Genomic DNA, 22,411 nt, shown 5'->3' with positions numbered 1-22,411 from the left:
GAGCGCATACACATAGACGTCAAGAGATATCCCGAACCTATTCCCTCCCCTTCCACTGAGCCAGCGTCCCCGAGCCGGCTCCTCTCACAATGGCCACACGACCCGCCCCACCCCTGCCTGGCCAGCGGACCAGGACGGCAGGTAGCGCTTCATCCTCCAGAACGGCGGCCAAGCCGCGTATTGGGCAGTATATTATCGAGCGGACGCTGGGGACTGGATCGTTTGGGAAGGTCAAGCGTGAGTTGTCGCTTCCGTCAGGCAGGTACCTCGGTAGCACAGCTTGTGGTCGCTTCGACCAGCTCCCGCATCTGGCCTGCATATGTATCTCGGCTGACCGCTCAGTGGCAACTCACTCGATCACAGGTCACCAGGTCGCTTTGAAGCTCATCAATCGCGCCAAGATCACTACGCCGGATATGAATGCGCGGGTCAAGCGGGAGATCCAGTATTTGAAGGTGCTGAGGCACCCTCACATCATCAAGCTGTGAGCTAGCTCGTGGTCTCTCGGGTCAAGACAATAGCTGATAGTCTAGGTATGAAGTAATCACCACCCCGACGGACGTCATTATGGTGATGGAATACGCTGGGGAAGAGCTATTCAACTATATCGTGCAGAAGGGCAAGGGAGGGGTGAGCTCGAACAACCATGCTAGGCGCATTGGCCTGCTGTGGAGAATGTGAGCTGACGAAAAGATGCCCGAAGGTGAAGCCAGGAGATTCTTCCAGCAAATGATCGGTGCGATAGAGTATTGCCATCGACACCACATCGTCCATCGGGATCTCAAGCCTGAGAAGTAGGTTGGCGTGAACTCCCGTAGTCGAGATGGGCACCAGCTGACTATCTAGCCTGTTCTTGGACAACCACAACAATATCAAGATTGGGGACTTTGGATTGTCGAACCTCATGACGGATGGAGACTTCTTAAAGACCAGCTGTGGCAGTCCCAACTACGCCGCACCTGAGGTTATCTCGGGCAAGTAGGTCCAGTCTCGCACCCAGCGGAGATTTGTGCTGATGGTAGACTCTACTCTGGACCTGAGATCGACGTCTGGTCCGCCGGAGTCATCATGTATGTCCTCCTCTGCGGCAAGCTTCCGTTCGACGACGACCATATCCCGTCCCTCTTCAAGAAGATAGAAAGTAAGTCCACCTATCAGACCATCGCTAATTGTAGGCGGCGCCTTCCACATTCCTTCACACATCACCGACCCCGCCAGGCACCTCCTGAAGAGAATGCTGGTCGTTGACCCCGTCAAGCGAGCGACCATTACCGAGATCCAGCAAATGCCCTTCTTCCAAGAACGCCTCCCGCGGTATCTCCAGCCTTTACCCGAAGTGGATCGTTTCCCGACTTTACCAATGGACGACCTCTCCACTTTGTTGCTCATCAACGAGGGCCAGGCGGATCCGAAGAAGGTCGCCGAGAGTAAAGGGCTGGTGTTTACGGAGGATTTGGGGGTGATTGATCCGGATATCGTGAATGAGGTGTTGGAGAAGATTTCGACGTATAGCCCAGAGATTGTCTGGGGGGCTTTGCAGAAGGAGGGGGATAATCAGGTCAAGGTGGCGTATCAGCTCGTCAGGGACCACCGGAGGATCATCAAGGATTGTAAGTGGTTTACATGACGAGGTGATTGAGGCTGATAGGTTAGCGTTGAATGCGCATCAGCTTGAAGAGGAGGAAGACGAGGCGACGGCCATGGAGGACTTTATGGCCTCTTCGCCGCCTGCGTGGAATTCGGAACTGCCCCGGCCTGCTCCCCAGACCCGCACACCACAGAATGGGCAGGAGGAGCTGGATATTGAGGAATTCGAGGGGGATATTCAGGATATCCCCAACGCTCACTTTGACGTCCTTAACAGTAGTCTACCAGGATACACCAGCCGCGCCCGTAAGTCTTACCAGCAACATCGGGGTCGTAGCTGATCTCCAGCATCGGTCGCTTCTACCGCTACACTTGTCGATGAGCAAGATCCCGCAGAGGCCGCTCGTGGGCCTCAACCGCGGCACACCGGCCCCGACGGCAAACCCCTCCAGAAGCCTCGGTGGCACTTTGGCATTCGGTCCCGCTCGCCACCCATGGAAGTCATGTTGGAGATCTACAAGACGCTGGGCGTTCTCAACATGCAGTGGCGCAGGAAGGACGGGATCAGTATGCCTGATATCGGGACGCCCATCCCTTCGATTGGAGGGTATACGGAGGAGGTGGAGGCTGCGATAGAGCAGTGGACGGGGGAGACGGGGGCCAAGGTCGAGATGGGACGGAAAGCGCCAGCAAAGAAGGAGGCGGCGGCGGTGGAGAAGGCGGCGCAGGGGCTGTATTTGGTGGAGACGCGTGCGAGGTATGGGGATATCATGGTAAGTTCTCACCTTGCTAATTTCCGCAATGCTGACCTGGCAGGTGAGGATGGATCTCCAGCTCTATCGGGTAGACTCGCAGAACTACCTCGTCGACTTCCGGAATATCGGGTACTACCGAGCACCCGACGCCGCGCCGGTAGAAGGCGGGACTGCCCCAGGGGGTCCGAGCGAGATGGGGATTGGGGGTGTGTCGGGCCCATTCCACTTTTTGGAGATGGCATGTCAGCTCATCGCTGAGCTCGCCAGTGGGTAGGCGGACGGGGTTTCGAGCGAGGATCAGGGTTTGTAATGCGTTTCCTGTGAATCTTTGTAGCATATAGACCGACTAAAGACTTCAACCTCAAGCATAGAATAGCATGCATGCCTTCCGAAGGAGAGATGGGCAGAGGTGTTAGGAAATGGCCATTTCATTAGTAAATGCGGGGAATATGAATAGCGGACCCTAATTACCCCACATTTGAGCTTGTGGTTGCTGCGCTCGGCGGCCAGCCAGCCAACAGATGCACAGCATACACTCGCTTGCTACTGCTTGACTATACCTATCTGACCTTATATAACGACCATACACGTACTCGTGCACGACGGCGACACCCAGATCCTACGCTTGGCAAGGGCTGCGATCGGATCACAGCTTCACGCAGTGATCAAGGCAGGAGCACTGCTTCGGCTGGCAGCTACTTGATTCTCATCCCTCCTTTCTCTTGTACATGAACCTTAACGACTCCGACCTTCACCTTGCGCACCACCCTTCCCACCCATCTACATAGTGGAAATAGCCTCCGGCACTTCGTAAACCGTCGGAACAGCTTCATCGGCCAAGATGAAGCGGTTATTCCGGACATCCAAACCTATCGTCGACCCCCTCCCGCCCCCCATCGACTTTGCCTCCCAACAACAACAGCCACAATCTCAGCCTACGTCGAATGGTATCGGACCGGGGAAGAAGTCAGCACCTTCTGCCCGGCTCGAGGGGCATGGGCATCCCCAGACTGAGGCTGTGGGAGGGGGCGGAGGCGGAGGCGGGAAGAGCTGGTTTGGTGGGAACTCGGCGCCGAGCGTCACACCTTTCCCGGTGGATATAGGGCATGGCAGCGCGGGCGGAGGCGGAGGCGGAGGCGGACCGATGAGGCGGCTAAGCAGGAGAGGGAAGAAGGATCGGGAGACGGCGCCGAGCATGCTGGAGATGCAGCGGCAACAGCAGCAAGGGCCTCTCGGTACCATTCAGGCGAAACACGAGTCGCTGCCCTACCCACCTCCACCGCCCCAACCGGTCCAGAGCCGTTTCTACGAACAACCCTCGGAGCTCTCATCGCCCGATAGCGCATGGACCGTCCTCCCCCCAAACGTGCCCCATGCGCAGCAACAGCGGTACGCCCAGTCGATCAGTCCGGAGCCGTATGGCGCTCGGAGTCATACCCCGCCTCTACCTATACCATCCGCTCCCGCGATGCAGAGCGGTACCCCAGGCGGTGATGGCTCCGGCCGCTCCTCTCCCTCCTCGATGCAGCTCTATCTCCCTCCTGGCGCCCGGCCGCCTACACCCCCTGCAGCCCTTCGGCCCGCTACACCCAATTATCATCCCCGGTCACCGATGGGCCATTCCCAGTCCAGCTTGCACTCGCAGCAACATCCGGAAGACCTCATTTCGGGCGGTCGGACGGGACGGGATCGGGGCTACAGCTCCGCTTCGGGCTCGGTACGAGGCAGCGATGTCGAGTCGAGCTTGGGCCACTCCATCGCCGCGCCAAAGTCATCGAACAATCACCAGACACAGCCGATCCGGTCTCCCCTCGCCCACTCATACGCTAGTCCTCCAAACACCTTCCCTATGGCTCATCCACATCCCTTCCAGGGTCCCGGGGGCGCCCCAGACGCATACTCGCCGATGGAAGATGAGCTGCGGCAGCTCTCCCTCCCACCTCCGCCATCCCATCAGGTCATGTATGAGGATCAGCAAGCCACGCCGGTTATTGGGAAGGATAAAGAGAAGAAGAAGTTCTGGGGGATGGATATGGGCTGGGCGGCGGGTAAGAAGGAGAAGGAGAAGGATAAGGATAAGGGGCGGGATAAGGATCATCTGGGGGTGAAGGAGGAGTCTGGAGGAGGGAGGAGAAGCTTCGACTGGTCCCGTGCACAAAATCACACGGTGAACCAGACGGGATACTCTGTGACTGCTCCACCGGGCGTCCAAGGTCCGAATGGGGTCACGCCGAACATGGGCTCGGCGATGGTCATGGAGGACGAGCAGCGGGGGAGGATGGCAGGGAGGATGTTCTTCCGGGATCACGAAAGCAAGGATCCTACTGCTGCAAAGGACGTCTCGGCCGCTATTCGTGGGTTTCTATTTACGCCTCGCGAGCAGAGCTAATTTGGCAGAAATGCTCTGCGCACATCCCGATCCGTCATTCTCGGCAGTCTACGTCGTCTGCGATCGCATGAACCACTCGGACGCGACCGAGACGGTCTGCAAAGACGCGGCAAGGTCGATCCGGAAACAGTTCAAGCACGGTAACGAAGGCGAGCGGCGGGCGGCGGCAGTGGTGTGGTTGTTGATGATGCGGAATGTTCCCGCTGTTCGACGTGAGCTTATACACACACACATATGACTTTGGTCGAAGTACTAGCTGACATCACAGCGCACGCTGCCAGCAAGAAAGTCCTCGCTTGCCTGGAACCCATCCTTCTCGCTTCACCGCAAAAGGCGCTCGTCAATCCAAACACCCACCGGACGATTACGGACATCCTCGCTGATCTGGCGTACAACTTTGGCGGAGAGAAGGGGTGTGAGCCATTAGTGGATTTGTGGAAGAAGGTCAAGCTGCCACAAGAGCCGGATAGCGTAAGCTGCGAGACCTATTTCATCGTCGGTGGCAAGCTGACATTTCCAGGGCCGGCCCCTCCCGGATGACCACGAAATCTTCACGCCCGAGGCTCAGTACCCTACGCAGATACTCGATCGACAGGGCGAGTACGATAATCAACAACGTCAATCTCAGCAAATGTACGGCGGCGGAGGCAATGGCGGATACCCCCCAAATCAGCAGGAAGATCGTCCGCCCGGTCCAGGATACGCCAATCTGCCTAGTCACGGCGAGGACATGCGTCGACTCATCGAGGAGAGCATAGCAGGGAAGGAGGCCGCGCGGGTGCTGAGCGAGGCGTTGGTGTATAGTCGGCCGGAAGAGTTGCTGGAACGACCGATCGTCAGGGTGAGCTGTCGTGTAACGTAAATGTGCAACAAAGCTGACGAGATAGGAGTTCTACAACAAGTGCTTCCACGCCCACGAATCCCTCACGAACCAGATGGACTGGGCGCAGGCGGAAGCGCGTAGCTCACGCGAACGGACCATGATGAACGGTCTGTCGCTCGAGCCGGCCACTCGACCCGTTTCAGAGACCATCACGATCGAGGAGCAAGCGCTGGCTGCGTTGTTTGAAGCGCACGCGGCGTTGTCAGAGGCGATTCGACAGCATGATGAGCTGGATAGGATGGCGATGGAGCAGAGGGAGATGAGTGAGGTGCGCGAGCGGAGCAAGAAGGATGTGAGGATGGGTCGAGATGTGAGTTGACTAGTTCTGAGCACGGGATAGAGAGCTGATAAGACAGGATCCGTCAAGATATGAGCAGCAACAACCGATCAAGGGCTTCCTCAGTGCCGGCCAGACCGCTCAGGCATCATCGTCCCGCTCGCCCTCTCCCGCTGGGCGTATCCCGGCCTCACCACGTGCACACAACCTCCCCCTTCCGCAAAGCTTCTCGACGCATCCATCCCGCTCAAGAACGCCCAGTCCTGATCAGCTCGTCCCGCCGCCAAAGGTGTCGTCCTCTCCCGGCAGGCGTCCTGCTTCACCGCTCGGCGCTCGTCCTCGTCCCCTGCCTAATCCCTTCAAATCCACTGGGAGCAGTGCGAGTCTCAAATCCTCTTCGGCGGGTCATGCTGGCTGGACAACACCGGCGAACCTCGAGCCTGGCAAACAGGCGTCGGCGTCGGCCGATGTAGATGCCGATGAGGAATCGGTACCGAGCGTGCCGCTCAAGCCTAGTCGAAAAGCCTTAGGAAAACGACCCGCTGCGCCCGTTGATCCAGACAGTGAGCTATTATGAGAACATGGAATGCGGACTCAGCTGATGAAATAGACCACTTTGACCCGAACGACATGTTTGCGGGCAAAAAGGAAGACTCGTCCAAATCCTCCTCGGAAGAGAGCGTCACCGCCGACGATGTCTTCTTCCACAAACCCATCACGTACGCTTATGATGCGTATCAAGAGAAGATTGAGCGGGAGCTCAGCGCTGCGGCTGCGGGTGTAGGGGGTAGTGGTAGCGGCGGCGGAGGAGGAGGGAGTGGAGGTGGCGGGTCGAGGTATGCTGCGATACCGAGGCAAGGGGGTGGGAGTGGGGCGGGAAGTGGGGGAGGATATGGGGATGGACCGGCGAGGGTGGATACGAGGGCTTGAGCGTACCGAGGTCAGAGATAGGATGGTCCTTGAGGCAGAGAAGAGATAGGGAGACGGATATCAATTGGGATGAAAATTATTGATGAACATGGTTAATGGTCCCCTGTTCTCCCAAGTTTTTCGTTCGCTCCAGCCTAATACCAGGATCCGGGCATCCTGCGAGCCAGTGTAAGCATAAGAGACACTTCCGAACAGAATGTCGTACCCGTTGATCTGGGCACCTCAGTCAACCCGTTGAGCGTCACCCACATTGCACCGTAACATTCCTCACAACACGTGGCTTCCGACCTTCATCAATAATTGTCGCAGCTTCAGCAGCAGCAAGCCAGCGCTCGCTCTTCTGATCATATCGCACCAGCCAGATGCCATACACGCCCATACACGATAGACCACCATACTTCGGAAACATACCTGCTCGACCAACACACGGCTACCTATCCCCGACCCAGCGATACGCCTCGCCCGATATCGACCCCTCCGTCCCACTCCCTCACGCAATGTCAGCGGACGGTACCTCGCCTCGATATGACAGGTCGGGCGAGACTGCCTCGCATGGCTCGAATGGCGAACCTTCGCACGCGCAAGCTAGCGTTGCTCGTCCAGCCGCATACCAGCCCCAACGTCGAGACAGGGAAGACCCCACCTCGTCAGCCCGTAAAAGGCCGCGGGAGGAGACGGACGAGCCCGCTGCTGCTCCTCCTCGGACACATAGACCTCTCGTCCCAGAACCCATCCGAGGCTCCTTCTTTGGCATGACGGCTCGTAACCCTGTCACGAGGACGATTGGGGAGTTTCTTCTGGAAATGTGTAGAGGAAGGAACGATGTCGAGGTGGAAGTCAAGCTGGGGCAGATCTCCACGCCGGTCGAGTCTGGGCAAAGATGGAAGCGGATTAGTCTGCCCGCTATGACGGAACTTAGTGAGTTGGCTCGCTGGGTGAAACCCCTCTGAATGTATCCTGAGCTGAGATGACAGTACTACCTGCCGACTTCAAAGTTGGACCTTTCCGCTCCGACATGTCCAAGGTAGGTCCATTGCTTGCCGAGTCTCGGCAGTCGCATCTGCTGACATCTACAGGCCCAACACACATCACTCAATCAGCTTCTAAACGAAGCCACCGCTCAATCCCACGCCTCTCGATCCGGCTTCGACCTCGCCGACCCCGCCCGCCCTTACCCTATCAAGTTCTTCCGCGCTCGACAGGCTGATACATTTTACGCTTCGCCCGGCAACTCCAAGACACGGGTATCGAGGGATATGGCCACTGGCGAAGTCGTTGCGTGTATCAAGAAGCGGAAGGTGGCGGATCTGAACGTCGCGAATGGGCTGGAAGCGCTGGATTTTAGGGTCAGCGTGAGCACTGAAGAGAGCTGTAAGTCAGCGGATGGCCACGATTGCGGCTAATCCCGAGCTGATAACTGTAGGTGAGATGCCAGAAGGTCAGCCATTGATGACCCGAGAGAAGGACAGGGCGTGTTATCGACATCAATTGGTCCAGATTGATCTCACCTTCGTGAAGCAACTGGTACGTCTCCCTTCCTACAGCGTGAAGCCGAAGCTGATTTTGACAGAGTAATGGAAATACAACAGAAACCTTCGAGGTGGAAATAGAAGTCGTCAATGTCCCGGCTCTCATTGCAGAGGGTGAAAAAGAGCTCAGAGGCGAGCCAAATCAGTACGACGACATGGTCACATCCATCCTCGACTCTGCCCGAATCCTCATCAGGAATATCGTCAGATGACATCCGAACTGCCCATGTATAGCTTCATGCATATATGTCATGTCGCTTCTAGTACCATCGCATTTTGAGCGTTTTGCGTCGCACGGCCGGTTTGGCGACTGCTATCCCCACTGAGAGTACCGCGAGGGATAGCAAGATCTGCACCTTGTTGAAACTGTCGGATAGGATGTCGAAGGTCCCGCTTGGCGTGAGGCCGCGGGTGAGGAAGAGGTCCAGACCGTAGGCGAAGAGGAGCGAGGTAGACTCGGCCAGGGTAGGGGAGGTGTAGAGGTGTTCAGCGCCAAGGACCTGATGGAGTCAGCCTATGTCTCTGCTTCCGGATGAACCGTCCGATCGGCAAATTACCTGGTTCTTATGCGAAACGACGTGTCTGGGGTCATGCGATATGACAGAGTCGTATGGGATGAGCATCTCCTCCTTGTCTGCTGAAGTCGGCTTTCCCTTGGGTCGGCGCGGGTCGAGCAGACGGCGGGGTATCGATGAAACTTGGTTCCGATCATTGACGACTAAGGAGCGTAAGCCGAAGACCAGGAAGATGTTACTACGATACTCACCAAGTAATTCCTTGGCGGTGATACCGAATTTTGAGGTGGTAAACCCGAGCGACTTGACCCCATAGCCAAGGAAGAATGTTCGCTCCGCGGTCTTGATGGCATGCGCGGATCCAAAGCTGGAAGAGCCGGGTCTTTAGTGTCAGCACACTGCCGTTGATCGGTAACGGGACACTCACGTCTGCCCCTTGCCCTGAGCGTCCTCGTATAGCTCCACACTAGTGATCCGCCACCCATCCTCGCCCTTCCATGCAAATACCAGCCAATTCTCTACCATCGCCGTTTTGACGTCCCCGCGGGCGCCGTCGACTTGAGCAGAGTATACCACTCGTCCAGAAGTAGAGTCGAGCACTTCGACCTTGCCGTACCCCTTCTCTGCGTGAGTCGAGGCGAGATCGACGAGGTGAGGGTTGAGGTACTTGTATAGCACCGCCTTGCCGCCGAGAGGCCGGCCATACGATGCGATATTGTCAAAAACGACGGGCGTAGAGGAGATCAGCACCTCACCGACAACTGGCTGTCGAGACCACAGGGGAGTGGTGGCGAGGGTGAAGTCACCGATAGTCGATGAGGGCGAGTGGCCGGAGAGGACCGGTCCATCCAGGCTAGCCCACATCGTGGTGAAGAAGAGCTCGGACGACATGCCGAAGAGACCGGCGGCGACCTGTTTACATTTCGGGAAGATGTGAATCTGGCATCAGCGACTTCAGAGTGCGTGGCTCACCTTTTTGTCCTCGCTGACAACAGCGAGCACCTTAATCTTAGTGCCGCAGTTCTCGAACGGAACGAGGAACGCAGACTCTGACTCTCCCTCAAAGATCTCCTTCCCGGTCGGCAAGCCGGTCTGAGCATGCTGATCACCCTTCACCATACCGGTCAGAGCTTCGACGTGGAAAGCGACCGTACTGGTAGACTGAAAATCAGCAAAGAATCTACAGGTGCTTACATTCTCGGTCGTGCGCGTTGCGAGAACTGCCAGCAGTGCACCCTCTCCCTCATCCACGCCTCGGACATTCCATAAACCCTTGACGGACAACTCGGCACCGTGATCAGTCGTGACGCCGAGGTTGCGGCACCAAACGATGTTGCCATTCGCAGAGTCGATAGCGAAGAGCTTGCCATTTTTCGTGGCTACAACAAGCAGTTTCTGTAAGCCGAACTGGTCCCGATGAAGCTTGCCGAGTGTAAGAGGTGTGGTGCGCTGGGCCGAAGAGTAGGAAGATGTAGTAAGTCGCTGGACGAATCCGAAGACGTATCCAGGGAGTTTCTGCTGATCAGCTCGGCAAATGTAGACTAGGAGATCCAACACTCACGCGGAGCGCTAGCATATGCCGTGTCGTCCGAGCGAAAAAGCCTTCCTCCGCTAGTAAAGTCCCCGTCTCCTCTACTTCCGGCTCGCCGAGGTCGACAAAGCGGGTGGCAGCGATATCCGCCAAACTTTCCTCTCGTTGCCACGCTATGCCCTGGCCGTGAACCAGCTGCATAGCGCCAGATGACGTTGTGATCATGAGGGTAGGCATGAACTCATTCCGTGCGGAGATTTGTTCGAACGGAAGCATGGGCGATACGGCAGCCTGGTGATGAGCCAAATCCGAGCGTAGGACTTACCGCTAGGACAACGCCATGCTCGGCAGTGTCGAAGGAGTAGGTGTATCCGCTCTGTATGATATCCCCCTCAAAAGACACTGACATGGCTTCGATGACACTCCATGAGTTCTTGAAGGACCAGTACATCCGCGAAAAGACGACGCCGGTCTCGGTGAGAGCGGACGAGTACACGCTGGGAGACTTATCTGCCACATCGCCCTGATAATCAGCTTATATCCTGAATTAGGCGGAGCCAGCTTACCGTGCCCTCCCATACGGTCACTCGTCTGCCGCCCTCCCTTACATCCAGTACAGTGATCTCTCCGCCCTGCGCCATACCCAACAACAGACCCGACGCCCTGGTTCCCGCAGCGACGATCTTGTCGTAGTACCGCCCCGAGGTCGGCAGGAGATCCTTGGTATTCCCCACATATCCTCCCGGTCCGATGTATGTTACCTTGATCCGACCGACCTCGAGCCATACCACCCTTACTGATCCAGGGATATCCGAACCAACCAGCATCGCATTTTCGGGCGCTTCGAGCAGGCAGGGGATTTGCGCAAAGTCGTCCAGGGGCTGCGAAGTGAGGAGGTCGAGAGTGAGGGTGGTAAGGGTGAGGGAAGTAAAGGAGTTGGTGACCGCCAAGATGTGGACCGCTTGATCGGATACGTGAAGCTGTTTAAAGAGGATATTGTCGCCCACGCCTGGAGCCTCCATAGCCCAATCCTCGAAGCCGTCCGAGAGTCGAAGCTTACTCACTCGCCTCCCTCCTGAGAGAACGATTACTGAAGGAACATCTTCGGCTGTAAAGAAGGCGTCGGTACCAAGGTGGACGGGATTGGTGAGGTGAGCAGAAGATGCGGAGAGGAGCGTCCGTTCCCAGATGGCGGTTCCGGTTGTGGAGTTGAATAGACGAGCCGTAGTTGCTGATGGGCCAGATAGCAGTAGTATGGCTAACGTCAGCTTTGCTTTCGGCTTTACTCACTGTCCTTGTTCGCGTGATAGCTGACCACAGGATCATCGTGTTCCAACAGATGTCTCCAAGCTGCTCGTCAGCATTGCACCTGTCCTTCAGTCTAGGCGGACACACCTATTTCTCCGGACTCAGCACTCAGGCATGCCAGCACATTACTTCTGGTGATAGCGACAACACGCTTGCCTTGCGGTGTATCGATGAAGCTCGGTGGACTTGGGTCGAGCAGAGGTGTACCAATTAGCGGTTTGTGCCAGTCTACCACCCCGGCGAGATTCGCTTGAATGGCCAGAACCTGGACGCTAAGGAAGAAAATCAGGCTAAGGAGCGTCCGTACGCCTCTCGAGGGCGACATTGTGCTATATGTATGTTCGACTTTGACCGAAGATGCAGTTCGACAGAGCAAGCTTCAACTTGCTTTTGATGACCGACTGGCGAGGCAACACGCACGGACCCAATTTGATCACGTGCCAACCCAGTGTGGAGACCCCGGGGCAGCATCGACTCAAAGTCAGGTTAAAGTCGCGCCGTTTCTCACAAGACTGGCGCTTTATGGCGCACTCAGGATGGACAGGCCATAATCAGCTCTAGCTCATTGTGATCTATGCATAGCTCGCTATCTGACAGAGACACTCCCAGGAACAGACGCGCATCAGGCACGCCGATCGGGCGAAACGCAAAACCTTATCGGATTTCGGGTATATCCGAAACCGGCCCACACGGGCCGTACATTTTTGAGCGAGCTGCTGGGGCATGTTGATGAGTCGGTTCGATATCGACATCGAGGCGCCGCACCCATTGAGGATTGTGTATATTTGAGACGGCACTCCGAGAGGGCATTGAACGTTGAACGGCTGGAAAACACATTGTCGATATCCATATACTCCTCGGCGCATGGCTGTATCTACCGAGACGGACAAGAAAGATCTTGCGCTCAGCGCGGGGGACGAGAAGAGCTATGAGGCGTTGGAGAAGGGTGTACTGGGGTCGGGTCATGAGGACGAGTCCCCTCCTGCAGGTGTGTGATCATGCTCGTCTTCTCGGTTCTGTTGCTTACGCGCCAGCAGCCCCCTTAAATCGCCTCTGGATCGTGATGCCTTGGTACGCGCCCTCGCCGTCCACATGCAGCCTTCATCTAACCTCTCAGTATCGGGCTGGTCTCCTTCGTCTCCGCGCTGGATCAATCGGTGAGCTGAACCTACTGACCTTGACTGGTTTTACTGACCCTGACTGACTCATAGATCATCTCGACTGCTTTACCAACAATCGCGACCGATCTCAATGCCAGTCCGTCCGAGTACTCCTGGATCGGGACATCCTACCTGCTTGCGCAGACAATCATGACACCAATCAATGGGAGATTGACAGACATCACAGGCCGTAAGGTCGCTCTCGAGGTGGCGATCGTCTTCCTTTTCGTCTTCTCGGCCCTGTGCGGAGCCGCTAAGAATGTCACTTGGTGAGCTTGACCTGTGTAGACAAAGCGCTGACATCAGGTTGATCGTCGCGCGCGCTCTGTCTGGCATTGGCGGAGGATCCATCATGAGTCTATCGTGAGTGGTCTGACCACGTGATTTGAGAATCTCATACTGATTGGTAGAATGATTACCATCTGTGCGTATTGCAAAGTCAGCACCAGCGAACACGGCTGATCCCTACAGCTGATATCGTACCACTGAACAAGCGCGGCGCATTCCAGGGCTACATGGGGGCCGCATACGCGGTATCTGGTGCTCTCGGGCCAGTCTTGGGTGGTATCTTGACAGCAAAGACGACGTGGTGAGTCGGTCTCGGCTAAATGACGATTGTTGCTGACTGTTCAGGCGGTGGTGCTTCTGTGAGCCTTTCTGACGGGATTGACACTGACCGGCAGATATCAACTTGCCAATATGTGGGCTGGCACTCGTCGTGCTACACTTCTCTTTACACCTCCCGCCAGCTGCTGGAAATATAGATGTCCTGAAGAAAACATTCGACTTTCTCGGATTGTAGGTTTGAGACTGCTGAATACGCTGACGAAGCAGAGGTCTTATCGTAGCCGCTATCGCCCTTCTAGTTGTCGGGTTCTCCAGCGCGGCAGATCATGGCTTCGGCGCCGCATCTGCTTATGGGGTCATCATCGCTGGTGTTGTCGTGCTCGTAGCCTCGTTTGCGCATTACCTCACTACCAAGCGGAATGCTATTATCCCGGCAGTGAGTCGGCAAGCGGGATCGAGCTGATGTCAGCGTATGATGAAGATCCGCACGACCACCTTCTTCGTCATCGGATCCTTCTGCAATAGTCTTATGTTTATGCCGATCAACTTCCTGCTGCCGCAGTTCTTCCAAGGTGTGAGTAGCGACAGCCGCGTCAGAAGCTGATGGCCAGGTCCGAGGCTCTTCGGTCATCTCCTCCGGCGTCCAGCTCATACCCTTCACAGTGGTGATAGCTATCTCTAGCATCCTCGCAGGTGAGATCACTACCAGGACACACATCATCCGCCCAGTAATCTGGATCGGCTTTGGCATCACCTCGCTAGGTTTCGGGCTATTTTACGCCTGCTTCACCGCCGACGTCAGTATCGCCACCCAGTCGGGTCTCCTCGCCCTGTGCTCGTTCGGGGTGGGGTTCGCAATATCAACGCCGATGCTCGTGATCCAAGCTGCGATGCCACCGGAGGATATGGCAGCCGCGACCAGTGCCTGGATCTTGGTGCGGTCGTTCGCGGCAACAATAGGTGAGTGCCATTCTTGTCTTAGTACTGACGCTCAGGTGTGGCGGTCTTCACAGCTATCCTCAACGACGGCCTCCGCTCCCGCTTCGAGCGTATCGAGGGGTATGGCACGCTGTTCAAGGTCCCTACGAACACCGCAGGCTATCATGCCATCCATGACCTGCCCGAGGGACCTATTCGGCGAGCTGTCTTGACTGCATTTGCCGACTCATTCCGCGTAAGTCTCCTCAAACAACGTTGCTGACATCTAGACATGCTGGATCATAGGCTGTGCCCTCCTCGCCTTCTCACTCATCGTACGCTCCGATCTGTCCACCACAGTCGCGCGTTGCTGACCTCACAGCTCACTCTATTCACCAAGAGCTACAGTATCGACCATGGGCGCGGAGCTGCTGTGCACGTGAAGGCGACCTCCGTCGAGCGGAGGGGCAGTGATGAGCCGGAACCCGGTCTAGAAGCTGCGGGTCTATCGGCGGGTCCTGTAATACCCTTGTCGGCTGTGTCATCGCGTGTATCGAGAAGATCTGTAACATAGCATATAAATATTATGTACTCTATATAAGTGATGATGTGTGCAAGTCCGCCTCATTTTATAGGCCTAGATTAGGCTTGCAGCCATGGCTGGTCCCGGACCACTAGCCTTTCCCCGTAGGATACGGACGGATACAGGCAAGTACTCGTGCCGGGGACAATCGGTCATTGACGGGACGGGGGATGAGCTCGCGGGTCGATGAGGAGACAGTGATTTTCGACATCAGACCTGTCGACTGGACTCTACGGACCGGTCCACTATGATCGCGGGCCTGCAACTAAGCGGAGGTAGCTCGAAGTATGACTATAAGGTATGCATCGCATGTCGCTCACCACAGTACCCCTTTTCGTACAAACCAGAACCCCTCTCGACGAATCTTATATAGACCAAGCAATCCAATCAGACCGCGTTCTGCTGCTTGTACACGCCCTCATCCTCCTGCTTGTGCTTCGTGATGTCCTCGGGCTTGAAGCTTCCTCCTTGCTCCAGCACCGCGCCGTTGAGGGCATGCTCCCCATCCACATCGTCAAAGGTCTCGAGGTGACCGACGGGCTTGGGGTTGAGTGCGAGAGCGCCCTTGGGAATAAAGGTAGCCGCGCCAATGATGACGCAACCGACAGTGAACTGGATCCCGCCGACCTGGGTGAGGGCATTGTAGATGGTCCGGCGTTGGGTCCAGTCCTGGTCGATGACTGACCCGAGGACCGAGGAGAGGATGGCGTTGAGGATGACGTAGGAGGAGAAGAGGAAGCCCATGACTGCTCCGAGAGGCGAGACGCCCGAGTCGGGGAGGTCCATGTCGGACAGGGTCGACTGGATGTAGGCGGCAAGGGAGACATCTCCGGCGGCCCAGCCGAACGAGATTGGGATGTAGATAGCCGCGATGAACCATGCCCAGCGGACCTCGTACTGCGCTGCGAGCTGAGAGAAGCGGGGCAGAACCCAGACAAGCTGCATGTCAGCCAAGCCCAAAACCGAAACAAAAAGACATACGTTCAGAGCCAGAGCGTCAAGACGGATCCAAGGGATGGGCGTGGGGACCATGTCTGAGAGGAGGAAGACGGTAAGGGCACCGAGGAGTTCACCAAAGTTGGAACCACCGACCATGATCTGGGACCAAGCCGAGGTGTTGAGGATTCGCCGAGCAAAGGCCGGCGCAAGGGAGGCCTCGAGGAACCGATGCAGGTACAGGGCGATAGCGTAGCACGGGAAGAGCCAGACGAACTTGCGCGAGCCAAAGATGATCTTGGCGCCGACCCAGATCGACTTGCCAAAGAGGACGACACCGTAACCGAGCTGGACAAAGTAGTTCCGCTTGGACCGCTTGCTCTCGACGGCGGAAAGGGCGGCGTCGTTCTGGCCTTGCCCTTCGGTGGGGATCTTGCGGGTGGGGACGATGAAGAACCAGATGGCGCCTGCGATGGCGAAGAAGATGGGGGACATGAGGAAAGAGTAGTTGTTTCCGAAGCGGGTGATGGCGGCGGCGGACGCGAAGGCGCCTGAAGTACCGGCAACCTCTGCGTCATCAGCTACGGCCATGGTCACTGGGGCTCAACTGACCATAGAGAATATGAGTCATGGCGTCCATTCTACGCAAGCGGTTGACGTTTCCGCCGCAGATATCGGCTGGAATGACTCGGCGGATGAGTTCCACCATTCCGTAGGCGATTCCGGCCAATCCCCAGATGGGCTGACTGTCAGCAAAGTATACTTGATGAGTGCAGCTGAATGACTTACGAAGATGGCGTTGGGGTTCCAATTACCGTAAGTGACGGGCCCGCCTGGTCGCCTGATTGATCCGCCAGTAGCGGCATCGACAATGAGGAGGATGGTGGTCATGAGCCCAAAGACGATCACGGCGATGGCGAGGACCGAGCGAGTGGGGAAGCGGGCCGCAAGGGGAGCGATCAGGATAGCACCTGGTCATCAGCTCATATCCCTGCGGTGGAGGTGCAGGAAGACTTACCGACACATTGCATAGCCTGGTTGAGACCTTGCGCCGCGCCCAGCTTGGTGAAGGCCTGCTCCGAGTTGAAGCGGTCCGTAGCGAGAGTCGTGATAGATCCTACTGATCAGCACGCTGTAGATACCGGGTCAGATCCCAAAGTCGTTACTCACCGTTGAAGAACTCAAGACCAAGCTTGTAGAACATGATACCCAGAATATCCAAACTGGGTCAGCCGAGGTGTCTTGGCAACGGGCACACAGGGCAAAGAGAAGCTAGGCATCTGGACTCACAGATCGCAATGTTTTTCCGCTGCAAGGCGGTGTAGGAGTGCCATACTATGACGAGGTAGTTGGCCATGTTGGCGGCGGGAGTGGAGGATGAGTCAGTCGAGAGCTATGGCTGAGGGGGATGTCGAGATTTACACCTGGTCCTTATATCCCGAAAGCTGCAAGGCGCAATGAGGGATATCCCGCTCTGGCTCCCAGATCGCCGCCCAATGACCAGTGAGCGCTACTTGAGCGCTTGAGCAGTAAGTACAGCGATCTAGGAACCGGAGAAATAGACGGAGAAGGTGAGAAACTGAGCGTCGATCCCACATGGTCCCCAGCGAGTCAACTCGACGAGGTCACTGGTGGACTCTCGATACGTTCGCCGCCATCATGCTCTAATAGCGAGCACGTTCCTTGACGCTCGCGGATGAGATGAAAGGAGATGGAGTGTATCGGTCACTTGGCAGACTTGGCATGAGAAGAAGCCAAAGCAGATCATCACCAGATCATCATTTTGGCTCGAAGATATTCAGGCACGCATTATGACGGCAGAACCTTATCATCACGATCGCTATCTAGCGCGCTCTCTCCACGTCTCACGCTCCTCGAACAATCAGATACAAATCCCGCATACCCTTGGCACCGGCTTCATAATTCTTTCACTTTACTTCTGATGATACTGCTCCGCTCCTACCCCTCATACTGGTCTGCCGGAACTACATACGCGGCCGGGAAGAGACCCCTCTGACCCTTACACGTTCCTTCCCACCAGTCCGTGTCCACCTGCGCAGATCAGCTCGTGCGTCGCTCGGTCAAGAAGCTCGACATACTTTGTCAATTTGAGTGATCTTATCACCCTCCGCAAAGCCAATCTCATTCTCCTCGGCTGCTTCGTAGCTGCGGAGTCAGTCAAATGGCCCGGAATGCAGAATGTGCACTCACTCATACTGGGCAACCATGAACTCGCCCTCTTCGGCCTCTTCCTCTTCGCGGGCAGCTGCGGCCTCACTGGGACGTGCAGGAGGTGCGGGTGGCGGAGGTGGAGGAGGGGGAACATCATCGTTGACATCGGGCGCACCCATCGCATCGGCTGCACCGGGAGCCATCATCTCGACAAAGTTGGATGGGAACAGTCCGGATTCGCCACGGGCATTGGTACCAGACCACCAGCCTAGGAGTCAGTTTTGCAAACACGATACGTATCAACAAGCTCACCCTCGTCGACCTCCTCGATCTGCGTGAGGATCTCGTCCTCAGCGAAGGAAATCTCGTTCTAGACGTTCAGCTCTAACTTGCAAGTGGAAAGGACTCGGAACTTACCTCCTCATCGGCCGTGTAGTCGTAGAGCGCTTTAGCGGCCTTACCAGCAGCAGGTTGCGGCGGTGCACTGGTGATGCCGCCTCCAGGTCGTGTAGCCATCGGAATAGGGGGAGGAGCGCCAACCTTCGGAGCTGCCTCCGTCGCGAGGTCCGTCTTGAGACGCCCGAGCTCTTGAATTTGCTGCTCGTCAACTTTGGCTCGCGCGAGAAGATGGTCTTCGGGCTCACCGGGTCTCTGGAAGGCATGGGTGGTGGAGGTGGAGGCGGCGGTGGCGGCGGTGGCGCGGACGGCTCATCATCCTCAGTCTCTTGCATAGGAGTCGGCCTGAACGCCGCTGGAGGTGCAGGAGGGGGAGGCGCTCCCCAATCATCCTCCTCTTCCTCCTTCTCGTCGTCAGAGTCGACAGGCCGAGGTGGCACGGCACGAACCGCAGGGGGTGGAGGCATCGACCGAGGTGGGGGTGCCGGTGCCGAGGTCGTCTCCGCGCTTGGCATGGGTGGGGGAGGTGGTGGTGGAGGCGGAGGAGGTGGGGGAGCAGACGTCTCCTCATCAGATTCCTCTTGCTGTCGGGGCGGAGGCGGAGGAGCAGAGACCGCCTTGACAGCCGCGGTGACTCCACCGATGGCGACAGCAGCAACACCACTGGCTGCAGCAACAGCGCCAGCACCGATTCCGGCTAACAGATCAGCGCTGTTCAGAGACTTGTCTCAGCTCAAACATACCAGCAGCACTAGCAGCGGTGCTTCCAGCATCTTCAGCGGCCTGCTGCCTCTTGGTCTCCGCCTGCCTCTCACTCCAAGTGAGCTTCTTCCCCCCTCCAGCGGATCCAGTCGCGGGGGCAGGTGTAGACTGTTTGGCACCTCCGCTGAAGGCAGCCATCCGGTCCTTTAGACTGGGCGCGGCCGGTGCTTCGTCCTCTTCTCCCTTGTCCTGATTGCCGCCTGGGTTCCACCTGCCGCCCAGCTTCCCAGGAGTGAGCTTGATCGGCTGGTATGCTGTGCCAACCGGTGCGATACGATCATCATCCTGAGCCCTAGAGGCAGGTGCAGGAGCTGGAGTTGCCGCAGATACAGGCTTCGGAGTGCTGACTTGAGGCGGAGGACGAGTTGCGACAGGAGGCGGCGGAGGTGGGGAGGGCTCGCGGACGGGCGGCTTGGGGGCCGGCGCTGGAGCCGGAGCGGCTGGGGTGGGTCGGGTGAATGTAGATACCGGCGTGGAGACGTTGGCAGGCTGGACGTCAGCTTGACCTGATAGCGCGACCAAGTGGCTCACCTTGCCCTGCGATCCGCCCAAGCCCTGACTAGGTCGGAAGCTTGGCACAGCTTTCGGTGCAGGCGCCGCGGGCGTAGGGGCAGCAGCGGAAGATGAGTACTTTGACCCGGACGACTCTTGGATACGCTTGTGGATGAGAGCAGGAGTCACATCCATCTGGACAATCAGCTCTGATCCGCCAAATGTCAGCCTGTCAAGCTCACATCAGAGCGGGCCTGGAGGACGAGGTGCGCTCCTTTCAGGAACTTGGATGACACCTGTGAAGACTGGGTGTCTGGTGATCAGCGACCAGTTTAGGTCCGAACAGACGCTGAACATACGGTAAAGACCCTTGCGAGACTCGGGAACACCCTCTCCCAACCAAGAGATGAGGACAAACTTGTCGAGCGCGCTCTACCGGTTATCAGCACCGCTTCTCGCCGATGTACTAGGCAACCCACGCTCTTATCCTTTACACGCGCGAAAGCATATTGGATACTAGTACGTATCAGCGCCTTTCCCCCGGGGGTCCCAGTATAGCTCACCGTCCATCCATGAATTCCTCCTCGAGGTCATCCAACCCATTCCCCGTTCCTTGGAGCTTGATCTCGTTTCCGACTTGGTTGAAGATCGCCCAGTCATAGTCGGCAGTCCCATTGATGAGTGCCTGGTATGTCGGCTGCAAGTCTGGCTCCGTGAATTGGACCGACATGATGGTGTATAGTATAGCAGTCGTGCAGAGATGGTGCACCTTGGCTTGGAGCGGTAGAACTAGTGCCTTGTCCCGGGGGTCCTGCGCGTCATCGTGAGATAAGTGAGAGGCAAACGTGGGAAAGCTGTGACGAAGGCGCGTGTCTTGACCGCATGCCTTCTCGCGCGTTCCATCAGCTGGCTTCCAGGCTTACACTTCGTCCTATCAATACCAGTCTAGATATCCCTAGTACTACTCAAGCAATCGTCTAGAACAATCAAAATGCCTCTCAATTACTCCAAATGGGACATGCTCGAGGTGAGCTTCCCGCGTACCTCAGTCCAACTTAGCTGACAGGCAGCTCTCGGACGATTCTGACATAGAAGAGCACCCTAATGTCGACAAGAAGAGCATGATCAGGTCAGTCTCTGAGGAGGCAGCCTGTAAAAATCTCGGCTGACTGTCAGGTGGAAGCAACGCGACATCCACGAGAAGCGCGAAGCTCGGCGCCTCCAAATCCTCAAGCTCAAGTCTGAGCTCGCTCTCAACTCGGTCCTCCGGCCTCGGATCCAAGCTGTCGCTTCTGGCGTATCCTCAGGAGGGGCTGCGCACTTCCGAGCGGTTCAACGACGGCTGAAGGAGCAGCCCTCGCCCGAGAAGCCCAATACCGGTGCCCCAAACCAACCTACCTACGACATGATGCTGGGCCAGCTCCTGGGCGATACCTGGCGAGAAGCAGCCTGGGTCGTGGAGGGCTCCAAGGTCGAGGCGGGCGTGGTCAAGAAGGATGGGAAGAAGGTGGATGAGTCCACGGGCCAGCCTAAATGGGCAGACGAACATCTTCCGCCGGACGGCAAGGTGGAGAAGATGGGAGCGGTGCTGGCTGAGCGGTTGGACTGGCATCTGAAGGAACTGGCCAAGAGGGATGGGGAGGTGGAGAAGGAGATAGTGAAGGAGGAGGCGGAGCAAAAGAAGAAGATCACGAGTGAGGATATGACGGAGGGGTTCAGCGCGACGAGCCATGTGAAGGGGTCGGCACCGAGTCCTATCGAGAACAAGGGGATCAAGGAGCCAAAGAAGTCAAAGAAGAAAGAGGAGGTCATTGAAGTGTTGAATCCTGGAGCGGTCAGTTGCTACTCCCGCTCGTTCCAGTATCGAGGAAAGCTGACCCAATAGGCCTCATCATCCAAAGCTGAAGACACCGATGAGGAGGATATGCCCGAATTCGGTCCTCTTTCACCCGCACAGCGCACCTTTGCTCAAATACCTATCGGCGAGTTCGACAAGTCGTATGCCTTCATCCAGAAAGACTCGTCGGTCTTGACAGAACGGACACACGACTCGCTTCTCGCCGAGGCATTTGAGGCGGAACGGCGCGGAGACAAGAAGTTCGCCAAGCAATGTGTGCACCAGGCTCTACTGGTCAATTACTGCCGGCAATTAGGGAGAGACGGTGTTGGACTTTTCTTCCAAAGGTGAGTTACCGGATCATCGTATATGTTCTCAAGCTGACAAGACAGAATGATCCAACGCAACCCCAAATCCATCACCATGTTCAACCAGGACCTCGAACAAACCTACACCCGTATCGCCACACGCACCGTCGAGATGGCCGCCGAATCAGCCGGCGAGGGACCCGATGGCGAGCGAGAACAGATCCAGCTCGTCGCCGAAGACCCAAATATGGAGATCACCTTCAACCTCCCGGACGGCCCCCCACCCGAGACGATCCGGATTGAGGGGGAGGGCGCGGAGGAGATGGATATGGAGGAGGTCAAGGCGTTTTTGCAGCGGAAGTGGGAGATCTTTGGGGGGTTCCCGGAGCGGTTGAGGGTGGCGCTGAAGAGTGAAAAGCTGGAGCAGGTCAATAAGGCGTTGGGGGCGATGAAGGTCGCAGAGGCGGAGGAGATCGTGGGGCTGATGCAGGAGGGAGGGATGTTGAGCTTTAGTGAGAGGGGGGTGAGGGATATGACTGCCAAGTCGTAGGCAGTACCAGCATGTATCATGCATAG

At 57.0% G+C, this 22,411-nt stretch overlaps 8 protein-coding genes across 8 annotated transcripts; 5 read left to right on the top strand and 3 right to left on the bottom strand.

The window, feature by feature from the left end:
* Window positions 1-89: 89 nt before the first annotated feature.
* On the top strand, window positions 90-2,616 carry MKK02DRAFT_26585 (putative SNF1A/AMP-activated protein kinase; the record flags this gene model as incomplete). The annotated part of the gene is given in 10 exon segments (XM_053087221.1): window positions 90-237; window positions 343-484; window positions 534-630; window positions 694-794; window positions 847-978; window positions 1,023-1,141; window positions 1,176-1,610; window positions 1,654-1,920; window positions 1,936-2,360; window positions 2,404-2,616. 10 exon segments carry the CDS (start codon window positions 90-92, stop codon window positions 2,614-2,616), a joined length of 2,079 nt encoding a protein of 692 aa, XP_052945381.1.
* Window positions 2,617-3,183: 567 nt separating this feature from the next.
* MKK02DRAFT_32986 (uncharacterized protein) lies at window positions 3,184-6,821 on the top strand (the record flags this gene model as incomplete). The annotated part of the gene is made up of 7 exons (XM_053088620.1): window positions 3,184-4,696; window positions 4,740-4,943; window positions 5,000-5,202; window positions 5,252-5,572; window positions 5,619-5,924; window positions 5,971-6,454; window positions 6,502-6,821. The coding sequence occupies 7 exons, from the start codon at window positions 3,184-3,186 to the stop codon at window positions 6,819-6,821; spliced, it is 3,351 nt and encodes a 1,116-aa protein (XP_052945380.1).
* Window positions 6,822-7,183: 362 nt separating this feature from the next.
* Window positions 7,184-8,562, top strand: MKK02DRAFT_44295 (CYTH-like domain-containing protein; the record flags this gene model as incomplete). Its single annotated transcript, XM_053092873.1, has 5 exons — window positions 7,184-7,739; window positions 7,796-7,845; window positions 7,898-8,192; window positions 8,245-8,345; window positions 8,392-8,562. The coding sequence occupies 5 exons, from the start codon at window positions 7,184-7,186 to the stop codon at window positions 8,560-8,562; spliced, it is 1,173 nt and encodes a 390-aa protein (XP_052945379.1).
* Window positions 8,563-8,610: 48 nt separating this feature from the next.
* On the bottom strand, window positions 8,611-12,029 carry MKK02DRAFT_36762 (uncharacterized protein; the record flags this gene model as incomplete). Its single annotated transcript, XM_053089490.1, has 11 exons — window positions 8,611-8,850; window positions 8,908-9,068; window positions 9,117-9,247; window positions 9,293-9,804; window positions 9,838-10,026; window positions 10,060-10,380; window positions 10,427-10,687; window positions 10,722-10,919; window positions 10,963-11,654; window positions 11,687-11,746; window positions 11,792-12,029. 11 exons carry the CDS (start codon window positions 12,027-12,029, stop codon window positions 8,611-8,613), a joined length of 3,003 nt encoding a protein of 1,000 aa, XP_052945378.1.
* Window positions 12,030-12,568: 539 nt separating this feature from the next.
* On the top strand, window positions 12,569-14,923 carry MKK02DRAFT_44293 (major facilitator superfamily domain-containing protein; the record flags this gene model as incomplete). Its single annotated transcript, XM_053092872.1, has 15 exons — window positions 12,569-12,692; window positions 12,739-12,775; window positions 12,822-12,861; window positions 12,916-13,133; window positions 13,171-13,227; window positions 13,275-13,288; window positions 13,336-13,453; window positions 13,498-13,511; window positions 13,548-13,662; window positions 13,699-13,867; window positions 13,901-14,005; window positions 14,043-14,391; window positions 14,427-14,605; window positions 14,640-14,684; window positions 14,732-14,923. 15 exons carry the CDS (start codon window positions 12,569-12,571, stop codon window positions 14,921-14,923), a joined length of 1,776 nt encoding a protein of 591 aa, XP_052945377.1.
* Window positions 14,924-15,319: 396 nt separating this feature from the next.
* Window positions 15,320-17,225, bottom strand: MKK02DRAFT_25560 (uncharacterized protein; the record flags this gene model as incomplete). Its single annotated transcript, XM_053087058.1, has 7 exons — window positions 15,320-15,871; window positions 15,914-16,437; window positions 16,481-16,610; window positions 16,658-16,839; window positions 16,887-16,988; window positions 17,039-17,091; window positions 17,155-17,225. The coding sequence occupies 7 exons, from the start codon at window positions 17,223-17,225 to the stop codon at window positions 15,320-15,322; spliced, it is 1,614 nt and encodes a 537-aa protein (XP_052945376.1).
* Window positions 17,226-17,827: 602 nt separating this feature from the next.
* MKK02DRAFT_32981 (uncharacterized protein) lies at window positions 17,828-20,420 on the bottom strand (the record flags this gene model as incomplete). Its single annotated transcript, XM_053088619.1, has 12 exons — window positions 17,828-17,920; window positions 17,968-18,034; window positions 18,080-18,308; window positions 18,353-18,410; window positions 18,458-18,637; window positions 18,685-19,133; window positions 19,180-19,687; window positions 19,730-19,885; window positions 19,933-20,003; window positions 20,050-20,122; window positions 20,170-20,206; window positions 20,254-20,420. 12 exons carry the CDS (start codon window positions 20,418-20,420, stop codon window positions 17,828-17,830), a joined length of 2,088 nt encoding a protein of 695 aa, XP_052945375.1.
* Window positions 20,421-20,681: 261 nt separating this feature from the next.
* MKK02DRAFT_32980 (uncharacterized protein) lies at window positions 20,682-22,385 on the top strand (the record flags this gene model as incomplete). Its single annotated transcript, XM_053088618.1, has 5 exons — window positions 20,682-20,717; window positions 20,761-20,819; window positions 20,867-21,524; window positions 21,576-21,874; window positions 21,920-22,385. 5 exons carry the CDS (start codon window positions 20,682-20,684, stop codon window positions 22,383-22,385), a joined length of 1,518 nt encoding a protein of 505 aa, XP_052945374.1.
* Window positions 22,386-22,411: the final 26 nt, after the last annotated feature.

Source organism: Dioszegia hungarica (genome assembly GCF_025882075.1).
Source record: "Dioszegia hungarica strain PDD-24b-2 chromosome Unknown MKK02contig_8, whole genome shotgun sequence".
NCBI lineage: Eukaryota > Fungi > Basidiomycota > Tremellomycetes > Tremellales > Bulleribasidiaceae > Dioszegia > Dioszegia hungarica.
Note: the sequence above shows the minus strand (reverse complement) of the source record. Positions and strands in the feature narration are given on the sequence as shown.